Here is a 20,594-nt window from a genome sequence, read left to right on the forward strand (position 1 = left end):
AAAAACGCAGTTGAGGCATGCAACTGATTCCAGTCGTTGATGTTTGTCATGCAGCAATGAAAAGAATCGCATCGGCACCTTTGGTTCTAGCATACATGCAAGATTTGTCAAGCGTCAACCATACATTCCATGCACAACGGAGGCCGTCGGTCATGTTTTGGGTGGACAATTGAAGACCAAACCCTTGTAACAGGTTATATATAAAGGCTTTACTGCAAATTTGCCCCCTAAACCCTTGGGTTGTTTAACTTTGGCCCTTCAATTAGTTTTCATCCAAAATTGCTCCAGATACTTTTAAAAATAAAGATTTAAACCGATTTATACTCTTTTATTTTTACCAATTATCTTCCTGAACTTTTGAAAATCCAATTCCCGCCTCAACATTAGGACTTTTAAATTGTCCGTCCATATTTATCACATGGACAACATGCGAGTCACTTATTTAAGAGGGTAAAATGAAGTTTCACCTCCACTAAAGCCCACACTGGCGATTCTATTCTACTCTCTCCAAGTTGTGGTGGTATAATATCGACCTTGGAGCGACTCATCTAAGTGCCAAAAAATGATGTTTTCACCCCCTTATGTGGCTCACGTATTGTCCATGTGACAAATATGGGTGAAATTTTCGATCTAATGTCAAGTAAGTGGGGAGATAATTAACTATATCTCAAAGTGCAGGAATAATTGATTGAAATTAAAGTTCACGGTAGGAATTAACAATGACATACAAGTTTAAGTGATAAATCAATGAAAACCTCAAATTATTGTATCTAATTAGGACAATAGTAGTGTTTGAAATACAATTTACGCAAGTACTAAACCTAAGTAGTGTGCAAGACGGTCGGGTCTTTGACTTTGCTATGTGAGTAGTTCTGTCAACTTTTGTATCGTGTCCTATATATGTTACCTCATTCCGTCAATTTTATTAGAAAAATCGTTACCTTAGTTAACGTAGGACTGGCGTTTTGCTCAAAACTTGGCATCTTTGTTTGGCTATAGTTCCACAACAAAGTTAACAATTTTCCCGGACAACTTGACGGAATAGGGCAGCATAAGACACAAAATGAAAGCACAACGAGCATAGTCACACAGTTGCAAGTTCAGGAAAAGTGAGATTCTCGTCAACGCACGAACGAAAAACACTGCATTACAAAACTCACCATCCCAATTGACAAGCAGTTGAGGCATCCAAACTTATTCAACTTCACTCATTGATACACAAGTACAATTATCACACGTCCAACTTAAGTCTGTGTTTGAACCTTCTGTGGTCAACCAAGTTTGTGTTCGAACAAGCGGGCTCTAATCTCCCTAAACTGACTTATAAGGAAATGTCTTTACCAAAAAGTTCAGCTATTCCCTTCTGAGGGTCATTCTGTTTCACAATTGACTCTCCTACCAAAACCGCTTTAACACCAGCTTCTTGTACATAGGCAATGTCATCTGGTGTAAACAGTCCAGATTCTCCTACCACAATGATGTCTCTCTGACGGATCAATTCGCCACGCTCTCCTTCAAGAAGCTTCTTTGTGTTACTAGTATCAACCTCAAATGTTTCTGCAGTCAAAGCAAATATAAGGTTATCATATTACAATTAAAGTTTACACGCAACACACGGCCCAATAACTGACAGATAGAAAACATGAACATGGGCAGGTTTAACGCTCATCCCCTTCCATGTATAGCTTGACAACCTGTCTAATTCACCCCATCAACATCCCTCTTAAAAAGAAATTAATAATTGATATAAGAAGACCGAACTACTAATTATGCTGCCTAAACCACAAACAGTTATTATGCCTATACTAATGCATGTTAGGGGGCAAAGGGAAAAGTGTTTTGAGGATCCTATCACAAATTCAAACAGGTAGTACATTATTGAAGGCTTTTGAAAAGTTCTCACATATTACTCCAAAATACTAGTTGACGGTTGATTGTCTTTCATAAAAATATGAGATAAAGATGAAATGATCAGCAAACAGCCATATTGTATATGACAAGGAAACAGAAGTTTCATAGCATAAGCCAATTCATAGAGCTTAGGAAATTTTACCAAGATTGCGGTTGTTGATGCCAATTAACTCAACCCCCTCAATGCCAAGAACACGGTCCATTTCCCTCTCATCATGCACCTGTAACAATGTAACACACGAGATGTTTTGGGATTACATTTCAATGGATATGGTTTTTTTTTCTTTTTGATAAAAGGATACACACACAAACAAACAAACACAAAAGGATATGTTGTAACTGATGGATAACTCTGTATCCAAAAGCAGCCCAAAATAGGCCAGACATTCAAGAATAGTAAACTCACTTAGACAAGGGCGGATTTTCCCAGTTGAAACCCCACAAAAGTTCCAACATACAAACAGAAGTATAAAAAACTAATAATGGAGAAAGAAGTGCATCTCAAACCTCAACAAGTGTTGCCATGCCAAGCATCTTGCAGATCTTTGTCATGTATTTGATGTCAAGGTCAGGCAAAACAGCAGCAATCAAAAGAATCGCATCTGCACCTTTGGTTCGAGCATAGTAGATTTGCCAAGCCTCGATGATAAATTCTTTGCACAACAGAGGGCACTGCATATTTTGCTAGTGTTAGAATAAATTATACGCAAAGTACACCCTAGCATGTGCAGAATACAACAAAAAGAGGAACACTGCTTACGAACAAACCTTAACTCCAGCATTTCTTATCGCCACCATATTTTCATAGCTTCCCTAATTGATTAAGCAAAAAGCAAGTGAGATACAGCTAATAGGTTTGCTTTTAATATCCTAATAAGTTTGCTTTCAATATCGATGACTTTTAAGAAAGATCGAATTGATTTGCTCACCTGAAAATACTTTTCATCTGCCAAAACACTAAGACAAGCAGCTCCCCCTTTTTCATAAGCTTGTGCAATTTCAACCTATCATGACAAATCATTTGAAGAATAAGAACTAGTGAGAAGGTTGGGGGAGAAAAACATTTTCTCACACAAAAACGAGGGAGGGCCACTCATGTTTTCTTTTCCCGAAAGTTATATAGTTATATCAGAAATGAGACAACGTCACAATGCGCACACACATACAATGCTTTTGTTCCAAACCAACCTCGTGAAAGTCATTAGAATATGAGGATAACGAATACATTCTGATCAGCATTATAGAACGAGGTTCCAAAAATAGAAAATGAGCTTCCTCTATTCCGATGAGCATGAACTCGTCAGTTTAGCATACAGAATCTGGTACCACCACATCAGGAATAGAAACAAACTCCCAAATACAGGAATAAGGATTGAAAAGATGCAGACTTACAGGATCAAAATTTTCCCTCAAAACTCCTCTACTTGGGGAAGCCTTCTTCACTTCAGCAATCAAACCGGGCAGACCAGTTCGTGAATGCGCCGCCCTCAGAGCTCCAACAAAATCCCTCACCGGCGGAGCATTGTCAAGATCTTTCTTCAATGAATACAGAGGTTGCCTCTGCTTCAACTGAATCAATATCATTAGCAGTAATCAAAATTAGCAACTCAACATATGCAAAATTAGACCAAATTTTTTGATTTTTCGAGCAACCAAATTCACGAAAACGCAAAGCGGACGACTTTACCTGAGCAACTTGAGTGTCCTTGTGCCATATGATTTCCTCCAGAATATTCCGTGGAGTGTTGCCCTCGTTCTGCAACCGGAACTCGAAAGGTCCCACATAGTGCTGAGGGGGTCCTGTGGGAGGCCTCCTCCTGATTCTAATTCCCTGACTCGCAGCCACCTCATTGTGGTACATACCCACCTCCCATTCCTTGATTTTCAGCTCAACTTTCTCCGGCTCCTGTTCACCTTCCACCGCAACCGCCGACAGCGCAGTGCCCTTAGACTCCATCTAATAAAAAACAAACAATTACCCAGAATTTCAAACACCATTTCAATGCAGTTTAAAGTAAAATCCAGCAAAAAGTAGAAGAGAATTAAGAAATCTAAAGAACTTAGAACCTGCTGAGCTCGAACAAAGGAAAAAGACGACGAAGGAAGAGAGAGCCACTTTGCTCTACGAGCGTCGAAAGCGGAGGCGGAAATGGGGTTTCTGGGGCGGGAAGAGAGAGAAGCAACAGCCCGGAAGGAAGCCAAGCCCTCCATTGTTGGATCGCATGGGGATTTGCTGAGCAAAAACGAAAGGGGATGTCATTGAGTCCTGGTCTGTGGGCTAGGGCTGGGGAAAGTCAAACTACCTGAGAAGTCAGAATTACTAGAAAAGAAAGCACAGTTTTACGGTTTATTAAGCAACGAATTATATTTAGTAGGATATTTAAGTCGACAAATTAAAAAGAAAAAAAAAGTTAAAAATATAGTAGTGAGGTTTACAATATTGTCAAAATAGGATTCTATACTCAAGAATCTCAACAGAAAGTCTCATCTTAATTTTCAAAATTTTACAGTGAGGTGAAGATGAAAAATAATAGATTGAACGGTGATTTATGTATGAATTTGTAAAACTGACTGAAAAACCGTAAATGTAATCCACGTTTTTTTTTTTTGTAAAAATTGCTAATTTTTTATTTTCTCAAAATATTTTCTATGAGCATTAAGGAAATCTTTATAATATATTTGGAAGCGGATTTATGATTTATTGAGCAACATATATATTTAGTGGAATATTTAAACCGAAAAGTAAAAAAAATAAGTGAAAAATATAGAGATGTTTAAATATATATTTAGTGTGTCTGTGTGTGTATATATATATATATTTTTTTTTTTAATTAGAGATGGTTTTATTAATACGTATTCATGTTTGGATAAAAGAAAAGTTAACCAAAAAAAAAGTTCAAATATCTTTAAATTTAGGTTTTAAATACTTGATTACAAGTATTTAAATATGAACTATAATAGATTTTGCACAGAAAAGTATATTTTGAAGAACATGAATATGATAATTTATTGAGCAACAAATGTATATTTAATAGAATATTTAAGCCAAAAACTAAAAAAATAAGTGAAAAATATAGTAGTGAGGACCAAAACATTGTCAAATGAGGTTCTACACTCAATAATCTCACCTTAATTTTCAAAACTTCACAGTGAGGCAAAGGTGAAAAACAATAGATTGAATGGTGATTTATCTACGAATTTGCAAACCGACCGAAAACCATGAGTGTTGATCCATCTTTTTTTTCGAAATATTGTTCATGAGCATTAAGGAAATCTTTATAATGTATTTGGAAGCGAATTTATGATTTATTGAGCAACAAGTGTATATTTAGTAGAATATTTAAGCTGAAAAGTAAAATAAAAAGTGAAAAATATAGAGATGTTAAAATGTATATTTAGTGTTTTTAAAAAAAAAAAATTAGAGATGATAAAATCACCTGTGAGTAAGGCTTAAACAAAAAAAATAACAAAATTTTGTTTTGTTAAATTGCCTTTTACCCTATTTTGGTTAACAAAGATAGTTTTATTAATATGTATAGTTTAGATTTAGATAAAAGAAAAACTAACAAAAAAAAAAAGGTTAAAATATCTTTAAATTTAAATTTTAAATCGTTAATTACAAATGTTTGCACGGAAAAATATATTTTAAAGAATATGAATATGATAGTTTGATGTAGTGGTAAGAGAAATAAAACAAAAATATACAAGCTATCATATTCATGTTCTTCAAAATATATGATAGTTTGTTAAATAGCTTTCACCTTCAATAATTTGAATCATTTTTGTATATTTTTGTTTTATTTCTCTTCCCACCACTGCAAACTATCATATTCATGGTCATCAAAATATATTTTTTCATGCGTGGAGCCCTGACTAGTTTTCTTAGCACCGGGAGTTCGCCTCGTTCTGCAACAGCACATCATACTTGCTTGAAGCTCTTCTCACTGTAAGAACTTCCGAAATCCGTTGAAGATAGCTTATAGTTCACCACTTCCTTATGTCCCTCAGTCTCCTTCTCAGGATCTGAAACCAGTCACAGCTTCGTATCAGCAACACAAAATAAGGCAGATTTGCTATAAAGCACAAAACAACAGTTTTGCATAACCCTCACGGAATACGTGCAATCTCACCCGAAACTTTCATTGTTTAACTTCCCGCGTTCATAATCTCAACTCATTACTCATCCACAATTTTCAGTTGTTCTGTTTTGAAAATCTCCGGTGATCGCAACTTTTTCAGCCATTTATAGAAAGCAAAAGATGTAATTTTCTTACGTGTTGGGCACGAAATAGGATTCTCCGCTCACTAGTACTCAAGTCTACCGCTAGCTGCTTCAGAAACAACCTTCGGTTTAGTTGCTTTGGAGACGCCACATCCAAATCCATGGATCCACTTGCCTGTCAGCGAAATAATCAGTTGTGAGTTTAAATGTTTAACTCTCTCGGCTTCAACCTATCTAGATTGTTCATGGAGTCATGGAGAGATGTAGCAAATTAGTCCTTCACCTGTAAGAATTTGTCGTACTTTGATATGCTGGCTTCACAAGTATCCGGTATCAACCGTAAAGCTTCTTCCTCTATCACTGTATCGTAAATCCTTCTTCGTGGTAGATTTGTTTGATGCTGCTGCAGCCATCTAACATAACGGTCTTTCAGACAAAGTTCTACAATATTGAAACTTCGATGAATAATACGAAGCTAAAACTATCGCACCTCTTTAAATTGTCCGCTCGTACTTGGAGGACTGACGGCTAAATAAGCTTACGCCATTAGCTCCAATGGCCAACCAGTGATTTGTACAGGATAGCACTAAGATCTGCTTAAGTTATAAATTAAAACGGAAGTACAACATAAAGGAGGAATACATAATTTGTAATATCTCAGAGGTACTAAACCGAAAATATGAGGTGCGAAAAAAGCTTAAAATTACTACAAAGGAAAAGAATGAATGAAGATTAAACATGATTTGTTTGAGTTATCGAGCACTTACGCTGATAATCCATGCTTTCTCAAAACTTCCAACTTCTCCTTATAACATTTGTCCGATTTTGAAAGTGACACTGGCACCTCAACAGAATCTCTAGGGTTGGTGCCCTCCCTTGGGACAAATCCATAGGATAGCAACCGCTCTCCGTTAGATTTCTTTCCATAAGAAATGAAAACCTGCATTAAGTGATGAAAAGCATCACTAGACGTGTTGATGATTAAAAACATAACCAGCTAGTGATTAACCACCATGGAATTAATGCTTTCGATTATTTGTTTGGTGGCATTTTTTCTTGCAACTTCAACGATGGATTTAGATCGAACGTTGTGAAAAATTTTCATTGTTTACCTGCACACCTGGCTCATATGCCTCATCTTTTGAAAAGACAACTCCCTGTGATGATTTATCATAATCCAAAAATGCGTCTACCTACACCGTTCAAATTAAGATGCACACAGTGAGTAAAACTTGTGCAGCTAATCCTTCGGATCATGTTTATCAAATGAGAACTCATCGACGAACCTTACAACTATGATTCAGCATATCTGCCCAAGGAACCAAGGCAACCTTTCCACCCAACAAGGGTAAGGTGACAGAGAGTTAAAAAAAAAAATTTACTTTTAAGAGAGTCTCATTAGTATTTATCTTTTCTAACTGCGGTTGTTTTTTGTCTAGTACTATCATTTAATGGTTTTTCAGTAACAAATATTAAACTTTACATTAATGAGTTACAAATTTGATATCATATTTGTACAATTTATCCCAAATTTTTCCACTTCTTACGTAAAAATATCATGGTATGTGAGTGTAATTTTAATCTCATTGTCGCTTCTGTTAACTTTTCACTTAATACTAGAGGTAAATTAGACATTTCATTTCTTGTGTTAGACATTTTGATATCAATCATCATGTTCATACTGTTAATATGATTGATACTTTGATTGCATAATTGTTGATATTTGCACAATATATTTAACAGTAGGACGATGTAATATGACAAAATTGAAGCACGTTACGGCTTATAAAACTAAATTAGAGGACGAAAATGAAACTCGAATATATATATATATATATATATATATATATATTACAACAATTGCAGGAATCAACCTATGTACTTTTCCTAAAAATGTTGTGCAAACCATTTTCTGCCAAAAAATAAATGTCACAAACTCACAAACTCATCTTTAGGGTTTACAATTCAATTCAGAGGACCAACATTCAAAGTTAACCCAGATGTCACACGTGCCAACAAACGTAGGGGAAGTGGGGAACTTTAAACGGCGTCGTTATGATGGACTTGGCTCAGTGGCCCAGTGCTAAAGGCTTGAATAGGAAACCTCAAAATCATCAAATCTCATCAATCTTCCAAACATGTCGTTCGCTAATGCCACCTTCATGTCCTGCAACTTCCTATCCCTTCCACTCAAGAACCCGACTCTCAGAAGCTCACTGCTCCAACCCCAAAACTCCAATCCCAGAATTTCACTTTCCCAGAAAAGCTCAAAAGTTCCAACCTTTTCTGCAACCCAATTTTGCAAAACTTCAATCTTTACATCCCACAAGGAAAAGGGTCGTCTCCAAATTTGTCGGAGTACCTTGAATGGTCAGAAACCAGAAGACCCAGTTTTGAGTGAGGGAGAAAATGGAGGTGCAGGGAAGAACTGGACGACTTCAATTTTGCTGTTTGTTTTGTGGGGGGCACTCATGTTCTATGTGCTCACTCTTTCCCCGAACCAGACTCCGGTATTGTGCAATTCAGATTGTAAATGTAGTGTTAAAAGTGCTTTTGTTTGCCCGTTTGGAAGTGCTTCTCTAGAAGCACGTTGAACTTTTGAAAAAAAAAATTCAAAGTGCTTCGTGGAGAAGCAGTGGGAGTGATAATTCCAAAGTGTTTTTCTTTCTAACCCATAAGCATGTTTAATTGTCATGAAGCGCTTTTGGTATCTGAAAGTGTTTTTAGCTATCCTAGAAGCACTTATGAACTGGCCCGAAATTTATTTGTTTCATTGCTTTGTGCAACTTAATGAGGCAGAATTCAGTTCTCTGTTGAAGTAGTTGTAGTGCTTGCTAGAAGCAAAGACATTTGTTTGCAATTCTGCTGTTATTCTTTTACATTTGTGTTTGGATTCACTAAATTTCATTTGGAAGGTTTAATTTCGTTGCTTCGTACTGAAATGGTTACTTATGTCAAAAGACACTATTAAAAGCAACAAGTTAAACTGTTAAGCGTTATTGCTTTCGAATTTCGAATTGAAGGAATAATCCCTAGCTGGGATGTTTTCGAGGATTTATTGGCTTACTGACCTTCCTGAAATGTACGATAGTTCTTGTAGTGCTGCAACTTGCTGTCCTAAATCGTGATTTTGGAAAAACTAATAATCCCTAGCGGTTGTAAAATATCGATTAAACTAGTTTTTTCTTTTATTAAACTGATGTGAGACGGTGAGAGCATGTCGTCTAACGTTTGATTTCCCTGTTGCTCAATTGATCTTTGCAATGTCTGCAAACTAGGCTTTGTGATTATCCTACATTTCACATTCTTAACATATGGTCTTTTGACTTTTTCAGTCAAGGGACATGTATTTCTTGAAGAAACTCTTGAATTTGAAGGGAGATGACGGTTTTCGAATGAATGACGTGCTTGTGTCTGTTTGGTACATAATGGGTTTGTGGCCTTTGGTCTATAGCATGTTGATGCTTCCAACAGCGAGAAGGTAACATTGTTTTCTCGGTTTTAAAATTCTCTGATCTTTTCTTTTGGTTTGTGATTCTATTTATTTATTTGGAAGAAATCAGAGTAGATTATTATCAGTGAGTCAAATAAATTTCTCTGTAAACAACTCTTGATGTATGTAATACAACGAATGATGCCTCTGAGGTACCTGAGAGTCAACATCTCTTCTAAAAATGTGTCTGCAGCTGTGGCAATACTCTTTGACTTCCGAATGCGTGGACAATTGGATTTATCTGTATTATCCATCCTTTTACGTGCAGCTCAAAACGCAAAGTTCCCGTCTGGCCTTTCTTGATACTTTCATGCTTTGGCGGTGTATACGCTCTTCTTCCCTATTTTGTACTGTGGAAGCCACCACCACCTCCTGTTGACGAAAGTGAGCTCACAAGATGGCCTCTCAACTTTCTAGAATCTAAATTGACTGCTTGGGTAAGGAACCACCTCTTGTTCATGCTTTTCGCTGTTTATGATTTCTTAAAAGATTAATTTAAACATGCAGCTGTTTATATATCACTTTCTTGGAAGATATTAGCCTCCGGCCAAAAACATTCAATTGATCTTAAAAAATCGATATTTTCTTAAATTTTTCTTTCTTCTATGTTTTAGTTACTCGTGTATAAACAATGTTCATTGGGGTTAGAATCGGAGGAATTAGCATAATTGACTTGAAGCATTTTGATTAATGTCGGTTTAAGTAAATTGCTCTTCAAGTTGTTTTGGAAAATGAAAGTAATACAGTTACGCATCAGATATCACTTGCTGCAGCACTGGGATTAGTAATCTATGCAGGCCTGGCTAGTGGGGCTGACTGGATTGAATATTACCAGTACTTCAATGAAAGCAAATTTGTAAGTCGCTCAATCATCAACACTTCACAGACACTTATATTTTTTTGGTCCAGCACCGGTTGTGCGCACGGATGTAAATTTGGCTTAATGGCAAACTTATAAAACCCTCATAACTAGCAGATGTAGGACATGGGAAAATTTGACCAAAACATAACGAATTTGGAACCTTCATGTTGCAGATCCATGTGATGAGCCTTGATTTCACTCTACTATCTGCATTTGCTCCGTTTTGGGTCTACAACGATATGACCTCCCGGAAATGGTGATTGTTTTACGGATGTCTCTACTTCTCCCAAGTGCGAGTTCTAAATTCCTTGGGAAAAACTAATGTGGTGCAATATTCAAACACTTTCTTTTACTTTTGCAGGTTTGACAAAGGTTCTTGGCTTCTGTTCTTATCATTGGTGCCACTCATAGGCCCTGCTTTGTATCTCGTCTTACGGCCACCACTATCAGCAGAAGCAGCTGCGCCGAGCCTCACGGAACCAAAATAGTATTCGAATCCTTTGTATCGCTTGCACACCATAACCAAGATGTATAAGGATTATGACTCTGAAGAGAAGCATCTTGCATCAGAAACGCGCTCAAATATGAACTCCCAGTAAGCACACTTGTGGACGTGCTTAAGGGACAATCATTCATACAATTGAAGAATTCCGATTACTTTTAACAGAGTTAGAAGTCGTTCGGATAAGGCGTCAGTAGCGTTTTCGATTACCTTAAGCAACAGTTATGCTCCCTATCATATGAAGTATGCTTCCTGCCACGCTGAAAAAAACCGAACCAAACAGTAATTTCAGTTCGGTTTTGGCAAAAAACCGAACGGATTGGAACCGAATCCAACCCTACATTTAACCACATGCATCGCAACGAACTAAAAAACCTTTGCAATAGCAGGCATCGAATTACTGAAATATATGAAAAGTTCGAAACAAACAAAAAATTAAGTCGTCAAGAAAAATATAGCACAACAGAGTAAAGGAGACATTAGCCGTTCTCGTTCACGCATACAACTTGTTTAGCTCATTTTTGAACTTGCCCTTGATCTGTTCTCTCTTAATCTTCATAGCAGCGGTAACCAATCCGGACTCCGGTGTCCAAGGCTCGGGCACCAACTTAATCTTGGCAGGAAGTTCGAACTTGTCCAATTTCAACGCTTTTGCTACCTGCAAAAGATGCTAGAAATTTATTTACGGAACAAAATGACTCGACTCCGGGAAATCATCTACTAGGTAATAAGGTGAGATGAACAGACCTTGGAGAGGGACTGCTGAACCTCACCCACTGTTTCAGCCTTTTCACAGAGCTCGGGAAAATCATTGTACTTGACGCCGGCTTCCTGGGCCCACTTCTCGAGGGCCTGGCATGCAGGGACAATTAGAGCTACGCAGTAGTTGTGCGAAGGATCAGCATACACCATGACGTTGTCCACATAATTACTTGATGCTAACGCCGCTTCAACCTGCAGGTAGGGCAGTGACCAATGTAATTAGTATCCCAGAGGAAATGAATTACGGAGTGTTTCCGTCTGGTGACATCTTATCAGAAATAGTACAGGACTTGTAAAGGTACCTTGCCGAGGGAAATGTACTCTCCATGCTGGAGTTTAACGATATCCTTCTTCCTATCAATAATTTCAAGGCATCCATCAGGATGAAACATTCCAATGTCTCCGGTATAAAACCAGCGCATACCCTTCTCATCAACCTGCAGCATGTAATGAGTCATCAATCATTAGCGCTTGTGAGGAATGACGATCATGAAGCAATACATGTACACACACAAAAACACGTACAGGATCATTAGAAATTCACCTTAAACACCTCGTCAGTCTTTTCTTGGTTCTTAAAGTAACCAGCAGTTACACTGTATCCCCCGACAACAATCTCCCCACGAGGCATAGGCTTGTCTGATGACAAGTATCCTCCTTCTTTCCAGGAAACAAGCTGCATTATCAAATAAGGATAACTGTCATACTGAACTCTTCAAAATCCTGATAAATTTACAGCATCATGTCTTCTCTTGTTAATTACTTACATTTTCCTACTCATACGAAGATATATCATCCCATTAGAAAAACGAGGACGGTACTCTGACAACAAAAGCTAGAATAACAGAAAAATGCGCTGGGCATGACACACAGTAAATTCTCTCCTGTTAAACATCCTGCTCTGATTATAAACTTGCAGCATTTTTTCCAGGAATTAGTAATATAATATACCTTAATGTACCCACAAGGAAGGGGAGGACCAACACGGCCCACAGTTGTGTCATCCCACTCGGAAAACGTAGCTCCAGCAAATGTTTCTGTCAAACCATATCCTTGCCCAATAGGAGCCCTGTTAAAAAACAATGGCATGCAAAACTAAATACATTGCATATCCGATAAGAATCAACAAAACCTTTGTGACAATACGGATCACATATTGATAAAACTAGAAGAATAGGCATAGATTCTAATCCAAACACGGTAGAAAGATTAATTTTGATTCTAACTGTTGTAAACAAAGGGATGTTAACCCATTGGACATATTGTGTTCTGTTACCAATATTAGAATAAGCATATGAAGCACTTTCTGCCATGAAATTTCATTTTCCTTGATCAGATAGAGTGCTTGCTTCAACTATTGGCATTAATATCGAAGGAAAAATAATATAAAATAGGTTATTCTTCCAACTATCTGGTTATCTCAAGATGCAAGAGCAATTACCCCATGCAAATATTGATGAATCGCTGTGAATCACCAGATAAAGGAGCACCACCACAGAGCATAAAACGAATGCGTCCTCCAAGTAATGAGCGTATTTTCTTGAAGACAACGACATCCCACAACATACTTTCCAAACCCCAAGCCCCAAACCAGCTTCCTTCTACAGCTGCCAGTCGCCGTCTAAACCCAAGATTAAAAAGATTCTTAGCAAGGCCCCCTTTCTCATTAACCTGTGATACACCATAGTGATTAGTGCAAGCTCAACCTATATGGGGTGTATAAAAGATGCTAACAACCGCATACAAGGTGAATAGTATACACTTCACCTTTTTCAGAACTCCATCTCGAACACGATCTAAAATAGCAGGAACCGCTGTCATGATGGTTGGCTGTAACATAGTTGCATCTCCCTTGGTTCCTTTTTTAACTTTATTTGAAGTGTCTGTTAAAGTCAATGCCGAACCATAACCAATTGAACAACCTGCAGCCAGCATCACAGACTGGACAAACACAGCATGATTACAATTTAACACATGTACAGTACTAATGTAATACAAATATGAAAACAAAGCTACCTCAGCTGCCAGTTCAAAAACGTGAGCCAGGGGCAAGTATGCCAGGAATACATCAGCGCTACACAGACTCGGAACCACTGTCATAACCGCTGCAGTAGTGGCTAAAATGTTGCCATGGGTTATCATGACTCCCTATATCATTACGCACAATATCATGTTAACAAAAATAAAGTATTAGAAAATAAGTAGTCATGTTCGGATATCTCACACTACATTATTCAATTAACGATGATTTGAGAACTGTCACATAAAAATTCTTATATCATAATAAGTACTCAAGTTTTTAACACAGATAGCCAAATGGAAAGATTTACAAGACCATATTCTGGATCAGCTTTACTGCTCAAATGGCAAACAATAAATTTGCAATAAAGGGCTAGCGAAACAAACCTTCGGTAGACCTGTACTTCCACTTGTATACATAATAACAGCAATATCATTCTTGGACGGTAAACTTGGAGGAACAGGACTCTCTTTTCCAAGTTTCTCAACTTCAGAAAAGGATGCAACTTTCAAATCGCCCATACTTCCAGATACGCTAGTATCTGAACTTCCCTCGTCTTCAAAATAAATAACATTCTGAATAGTGTTTAGGCTTGAGGTTATAGCAGCCAACTTTTTCAACTGCTTGGAATCACAGATCAATGTCGAAACTTGGGTCTGTCAATGTACAAAAGCTCTATATGAGGACAATCCATGTTCTCTATTTTCAGTCTTTATAGATAAACATACAATAGCCGGTTAAATAAATTTAATACACTCATAAAGAATAGAAAAGCAGGGATTTTTGCCACACACCTCATTAAGGGAGTGAATTAACGCATCCTCTCCTAGTGAAGCATAAATAGTGACAACGGTAATATTCTGCCGGAAGAATCCCTGGAATCCAAAACCAACATAATTTAAGAAGTGGCTGTGCACTCACAAGTCCTTAGACAAAAAAATAAAGAAATTTCCAAGAACGAAAACAGACACCACAAGGCAGACATAAAAAAAATTATGAAAGGTACCTGAAAGGCAATAAGCCACTCTGCGCGGGTTTCTGAGAAAATTGCTGCACGGGTATCCACATTATGACCTAACTTAATAAGACCAGATGCAAAGTTGCAAGCACGATCAAACACTTCTCCATAAGATTGCCATTCATACTCTCCCATGTGAAGCTTCTCAAACTTCCTTCCATCGCTAGCTGTAACAAACTCCCTTCCAATAAACTTCCTTGCTCCAAGAAATCGGTTATGTGAGTACTTTTTACAAGATTGTTCAAAAAGGGCTGCCATGGTTGTGGCTCCTTTCTGAGGAACTTCAATCAACTCAGTTTCCCGAGCATTGCGCATTGCATAACCTGCCTCACCACCAACTTCTACCGGAACTCCTCTCTGCTTCCCCTTTTTCTTCCCCCCAAACACGGTGGCCAGAAATGCAGGTATAAGTACGGCAACAACAACAGCACCAACAATGCCGTAAGTTCCATAGCCTTTCAGAACTGACAAGTGATCATCAGCAACCATACCGTCTTGCACCGGTGAGTTAAACACAATTTTCTCAGAATCCTCCATCACTGAACGTTTGTTAATATGAAATTACTCCTTCCTGAATAGAGTGCACGGTTACCTAAAATAGAAGGCAATGTCATCAATATTTTAGCCTACAAGCAGTTAAATAAGGAAATAAATTATATAATTAGAAAGACTTCCAGACATACTAATCTGTGCGTATTACTACTGTTCCGTGTATATCACATTCATAAACTTTTAAAACACTTCAACTTTGCCTAACATGGAATGCACATGAGTGAAGTGCATCACCATCGACTGATCGACAAGAGAATTTCATTAACTTTCTTCTACAGAAACCACAGGGCCAATTCAGTGACGTTCACAGACACAAATAACAAATGAATTAACTCTAAACAGCTTCCATCCATATGAATTCTTCCATTCGAAACGCTATGAACCCGAAAGTATAATTATCACACTCTGATGGTACTAATTTTCAGAAGAAAAAAACTCCACTAATCAATACCCAGATGTCAGAAAATTCATATCTTTCTTTTTCCAGTATTAAATCAAACATATAATCCAAAACCCATCATGTAAAATTGCTGCAATCGATCAATCGAACATGATCAAACAGCCACACCCACTTCGCTATTAGCAAACAAAATCAACAATTTCAACACAAAATTACACCAAAAACAAAACCCAATTGCCACAAAATCCATACAATATTACGCTAAACCATTCTTCATCAACAAGAAACAATCAAACCTTGAATATATATAAAAAATTAAAACAAATCTTACAACAAAACACATCCCGTTAAAAATAACATCAATTACTGCAAAAAAAGAAAAAAATGAGACTCAACCAAAAATGTGAAGAAAAAAAATCCCGAAATACACCTCCGGAATCGAAGAAGCCGAACGCAATCGTAGAGGCAAAATCTTTGAGCGTGGAAAAAAAAGCAGAGCAAGGTATTTTGAAGGTGGTGGCAGTGAGATAGATGGTTGGGCTCTGATTTTTGCCTTTACTTATTTATATCAAAACTATGAAAACGACGCCTGTGAATTAATGGACTTTGAAATGATGACCAATCTCAGTGAGGGGTGGTTTCGGGATTTTGTTTTGTCGGTCAAGCTCTCCAAAATTTCCAAAATGGATGTGATGTGTACACTTTCTTTGTACTTTTTCTCCGTTTTTTTGGTTTTCGAACATCGAATTAAATGAATTAAAGAATATCAACTAATAAAATTTAATAATAATGTATAAGAAGTAAAAAAAGACGTGTAGATAGCACGTCCCTTTCTAGAATATCAGATGCTTGCAAACAAGGATAAAAATAAAATAAAATCTTCCAATAGCACATCCCTTTTCAGAATATCGAATGCTTGCAGACAAAGATTAAAATAAAATAAAATCTTCCAATAACACATCCCTTTTCAGAATATCGAATGCTTGCAGACAAAGATTAAAATAAAATAAAATCTTCCAATAGCACATCCCTTTTCAGAATATCGAATGCTTGCAGACAAAGATTAAAATAAAATAAAATCTTCCAATAGCACATCCCTTTCCAGAATATCGAATGCTTGCAGACAAAGATTAAAATAAAATAAAATCTTCCAATGTCTAGTTACTGACACGTGGCGAAGGGATAGCGATTAGCAACTCGGCATATTGATCAAGCAGAGGTCACACGTGGCGTATCGAGTGGCATCTTGAGAAGTGGCACGTGCGCGATTACATTACCCTGTCATTAGACCAAGATATTGCAATTTTTTATGTTGAAAGAGAAAATTGTAATACTTCGCTATTTGTCTTCTTTTTTCTTCGAAAAAATTTCAATTGCGAATTTGATACCTATCGATGTCAAATTTTCTATTTCTTCAATGTATTTTTTATATATGATATTTGTAAGATTTCAGTGGTAAATGACGGATTACGAAGCTTTTTTAAAACTAAAAACTAGATGTCTCGAGTTCGAAACTCACTGCTGGTGTGAAAGCCAGACTTGTGGCCAGGGAAGACTCAAATGCCTCTATAAGTCTTCATGGCCCCCAAAATGAGTGGATAACATTGGTTTACCATCAGTTGTCCTACTTTAAAAAAAATAAAAGGGTGAATTACATAAAACTACCACAACTATTAGATCAGTCACAGTTTCACACCCTATTTTTAAAACATTTCATTGTCATACCTTATCTTACAAATTTGTTATAATTTCATACATTCCGCCAGCTTGTCTATCAATTCTTCCGTTAAATAGTGACGTGGCTTGAAACGGGATCCACTTTCTATTAAAAAATTAATTAAATATTAAAAAACTAAAAAAAATAAAATCATTTAATATTTTTTTTTTGCATGAAGGACCCACCCTTATCCCCCTCACCTTTTTTTCCCCATTCACTTGTGTCTCCCCCCAACCTTCCTTCAACGCCAAAACCAAAACCTCTCGCCGCCCTCTCTTCCTCCATCTCCACCTCCCTCCCATGGCGCTCCTCCTTCTCCCCCTCCATCTACACATCCATCACCTTCACCAAATTAATCCTTGTAACCAATTTCAAACAAAATACCCCAATTCCACCCAAACCCTAACCCTAAATTTCGAATTCGCCTGTTTCGAAGAAAGTTTCAGATTTTTGGATTTCAACTTTCAATTGATTTGGGGATAATAGCTAGCTCTGAGAGAGATTGGAGATGATGAGGTGATGCAAACGAATGACGCAAAGAGGTTGCAGGAGATGAACTAAAAACATTGATGAAGGAGACGAAGCGGCGAAGGAGGTGATATCTGCTAGGTTCTTTGTGGCCCAATATTGTGTGAGAGATTGCAGCGGTTATAGCTTGATAGCAGGGACCGAGAGCAGGAAGAGGAAGAGTGGGAGCTCAAAGACGATCAGAAGATGTAGGTGAACAGAGGGAGCGGGTGGAGAAGTTAGGGAAATGGAGTCTGGGGACAGTGTACAAGACGGTGCCCGACGATGGCAGATGCAGATGCAACAAAACCAAAGAGATTGTGGGTTGCTTGCTCAAACCGAAGAGAGAGAGAGAGAGATGGTCACCAATGATAGGAGGGAGACATGGGCAAATGGGGAAGAAAGGGTGAAGGGGATAAGGGTGGGTCCTTCATGAAAAAAAAAAGTATTTTTTTAGTTTTTAATATTTAATTAATTTTTAATAGATAGTGAGCTCTGTCTCAAACCACGTCATTATTTAACAGAATAATACAAACTGACGGAATGTATGAAATCGCAACAAATTTATAAGATGAGGTATGACATTGAAATGTTTTAAAGATGAGATATAAAACTATAACTGACTCAATAGTTAAGGTAATTTTATATAATTTATTCCAAAATAAAAAGATATTTATAAGATAGAACCTAATATTAGGTGTCACTTATTTGCCAATTCTTAGATTATAGAACCTAATATTAGGTGTCACTTATTTGCTAATTCTTAGATCTTGGCTTTCCGATTTATACAGAGAGGCCACACGCGATGTAGCACAGACCTTGATGGTCCTACCTCCATTCAATGTTAATTTATGGGTAAATTACATTTTACCACTTCAAGTTTAAGGTTTATTGTAACCTCATAATCTTCAAAACATTTCACTTTCATACCTCAAGTCCTATTTTATTTTAATATAATACATTCGTTACATTTTCCATCCATTGATCCGTTAAGAACTGACGTGGTTGCCAAATTTGTGCCACGTGGCAAACAAATAATTTTTTATACATTAAAAATATTATGATAATTTACCCTATAAAAAAATAATTACAAAAAAAAAAAACTTGAAAACCCATAATCCCATTAGTTTGTACCACAAGAGTGACCTTAGTTTCTATGGAAGTGTGCTATCTCCACACCTATTTTTACTTTTCACACATTCTCTTGATTTGCGATCGTCGAATCAAATAAATTGAAGAGATCAATGGACTGAAATTAATAAGGGATGTGTGAAAAGTAAAAATGACGTAGATACCACATCCCTATATGAAACTGCAGTGAGAGATTGAAGGCGGTAATGGTAGAAGGCTTGGGTTGGTCTTGGGCCTCGATATTGGACCTTGCGTTCTTAAACACTGACCAATTTTGTTTTTTGTCTAATTTTATTAACAGGCCTTTTAATGTCAATACGTTTAAACAAGCGGGTTGGCGGCTCAGGCCTGTAGCTCAATTTGTTTAGTGACTTAAGCTCAACATTACATTACTTAAATCACATTTGTTTGTTTCTTAGTTTGATTTCCGTCAAAGACGAATTTGAACTACATTATTGCTAACCCATTATTAAGCTTAACCCACTACCCCATCCCTATACTGTAGATAATATCATTTGTATTTTTTTTTTTTTTAAATTTGTAAGTTTAAATTGTTGCACGGCTAATTACCCATTTGTCTTAAAACAATCATGAAAGAGGGAGACATGGTCAAACACACAAACTAAAGAAGTTGACTGGTGGAGAAAAAAAAAAAAGATTTATCGAATTAATCATATAGTTTGTAAAGTTGACCACTAAAGTTAGGGCATTATTGCATGATTTAGGACTTTTTTTTAGGTAGTATGAACTTGATAAGGATACTCTCTTAAAAGTGAGATCTTCTATGAACTTTCTGCCACCTCGTATTTAAGCACACTATTTTATAATGTTGGCACGTGAATTAACGTTAAATTATAAGATGACATAGAGTTTATAAAGAGTTTGGTTCTTAAAAACATCATCTTTGCTAATAGTAGATAGATTAACATTGTGGTCGTGTATATTCTTCACCACCCAAGTATATATATTAATCCCATTGCTTTTAATATGCATCATGGCAATCGTACCTTTTTAACAACTCAAGTATATTCGGATTACATTGGTCTTAGGATAAGCTAAATAATTAACCTTTTTAATTCTCTTACATTCATATGATATTTTGCACTTTTATTAAAAGGCTAATTGCACTAATAATTCATATTGTTATTTGAATTTTCACTTTCGTTGATGTTGTTTATATTTTGTATTTTCATCCGTGTTGTTTCATTAGGTTAATATTGGTAATTTAATCTGTAAAATTCATTTTAACTTATCAATATTTTGTTCATTTTTAGTGAAAATATGCGTGCAAAATGGATAGAAATTAATAAACTTAATCACCTGCTGAATTGATTTTTTTTTAATACAACGATATATTTTTATACTGAAGGAATGCGGAAGTTCGGCTAAGCTACATAATGGGCATCCAAATTTGGTATCAAATTCCCCATACGAGATTCGAACTCAAGATCTCTCACTTACAAGTGAAGACGAATATCACTAGACTGTAGTACTGAG

General features: G+C 36.7%; 3 protein-coding genes and 1 pseudogene across 4 annotated transcripts; 1 reads left to right on the top strand and 3 right to left on the bottom strand.

Moving 5' to 3' along the window:
* Positions 1-1,179: 1,179 nt before the first annotated feature.
* On the bottom strand, positions 1,180-4,200 carry LOC103936914 (indole-3-glycerol phosphate synthase, chloroplastic-like). The gene is made up of 8 exons (XM_048578262.1): positions 3,979-4,200; positions 3,599-3,868; positions 3,304-3,480; positions 2,841-2,915; positions 2,680-2,724; positions 2,419-2,583; positions 2,054-2,132; positions 1,180-1,557 (listed from the first exon to the last, which is right to left on the bottom strand). Exons 1-8 carry the CDS (start codon positions 4,120-4,122, stop codon positions 1,322-1,324), a joined length of 1,191 nt encoding a protein of 396 aa, XP_048434219.1. The 5' UTR covers positions 4,123-4,200; the 3' UTR covers positions 1,180-1,321.
* A 1,630-nt stretch (positions 4,201-5,830) lies between these two features.
* Positions 5,831-7,494, bottom strand: LOC125474544 (annotated as a pseudogene).
* A 740-nt stretch (positions 7,495-8,234) lies between these two features.
* Positions 8,235-11,176, top strand: LOC125474472. The gene is made up of 6 exons (XM_048578265.1): positions 8,235-8,643; positions 9,469-9,614; positions 9,895-10,063; positions 10,384-10,482; positions 10,662-10,744; positions 10,850-11,176. The coding sequence occupies exons 1-6, from the start codon at positions 8,272-8,274 to the stop codon at positions 10,974-10,976; spliced, it is 996 nt and encodes a 331-aa protein (XP_048434222.1). The 5' UTR covers positions 8,235-8,271; the 3' UTR covers positions 10,977-11,176.
* Positions 11,177-11,357: 181 nt separating this feature from the next.
* LOC125474471 (long chain acyl-CoA synthetase 8-like) lies at positions 11,358-16,325 on the bottom strand. Of its 2 annotated transcripts, none has more exons than XM_048578263.1 (12): positions 16,173-16,325; positions 14,779-15,382; positions 14,567-14,647; positions 14,159-14,428; positions 13,769-13,900; positions 13,520-13,693; positions 13,194-13,423; positions 12,704-12,821; positions 12,297-12,428; positions 12,055-12,189; positions 11,738-11,944; positions 11,358-11,648 (listed from the first exon to the last, which is right to left on the bottom strand). In XM_048578263.1, the coding sequence occupies exons 2-12, from the start codon at positions 15,325-15,327 to the stop codon at positions 11,484-11,486; spliced, it is 2,193 nt and encodes a 730-aa protein (XP_048434220.1). In that variant the 5' UTR covers positions 15,328-15,382; positions 16,173-16,325; the 3' UTR covers positions 11,358-11,483. The 2 variants fall into 2 exon arrangements, with proteins under 2 accessions (XP_048434220.1, XP_048434221.1); XM_048578264.1 differs by having other exon boundaries at positions 16,139-16,260.
* Between the last annotated feature and the right edge of the window lie 4,269 nt (positions 16,326-20,594).

Source organism: the organism of the source record quoted next, unplaced genomic scaffold (assembly GCF_019419815.1).
Source record: "Pyrus x bretschneideri cultivar Hongxiangsu unplaced genomic scaffold, Pyrus_bretschneideri_v1 Contig12, whole genome shotgun sequence".
NCBI lineage: Eukaryota > Viridiplantae > Streptophyta > Magnoliopsida > Rosales > Rosaceae > Pyrus > Pyrus x bretschneideri.

Coding starts and splice junctions, on each gene's coding strand:
- LOC103936914 (XM_048578262.1), bottom strand. CDS start 4,122: ATGGAGGGCTTGGCTTCCTTCCGGGCTGTTGCTTCTCTCTCTTCCCGC. Junction 3,869..3,978: donor CCTTTGTTCGAGCTCAGCAG/GTTCTAAGTTCT, acceptor GTTTTTTATTAG/ATGGAGTCTAAGGGCACTGC. Junction 2,133..2,418: donor GCATGGCAACACTTGTTGAG/GTTTGAGATGCA, acceptor ACATTGTTACAG/GTGCATGATGAGAGGGAAAT.
- LOC125474472 (XM_048578265.1), top strand. CDS start 8,272: ATGTCGTTCGCTAATGCCACCTTCATGTCCTGCAACTTCCTATCCCTT. Junction 8,644..9,468: donor TTTCCCCGAACCAGACTCCG/GTATTGTGCAAT, acceptor TGACTTTTTCAG/TCAAGGGACATGTATTTCTT. Junction 10,064..10,383: donor AATCTAAATTGACTGCTTGG/GTAAGGAACCAC, acceptor GTTACGCATCAG/ATATCACTTGCTGCAGCACT.
- LOC125474471 (XM_048578263.1), bottom strand. CDS start 15,327: ATGGAGGATTCTGAGAAAATTGTGTTTAACTCACCGGTGCAAGACGGT. Junction 14,429..14,566: donor TAATTCACTCCCTTAATGAG/GTGTGTGGCAAA, acceptor GTACATTGACAG/ACCCAAGTTTCGACATTGAT. Junction 13,694..13,768: donor TTTTTGAACTGGCAGCTGAG/GTAGCTTTGTTT, acceptor GTGTTTGTCCAG/TCTGTGATGCTGGCTGCAGG.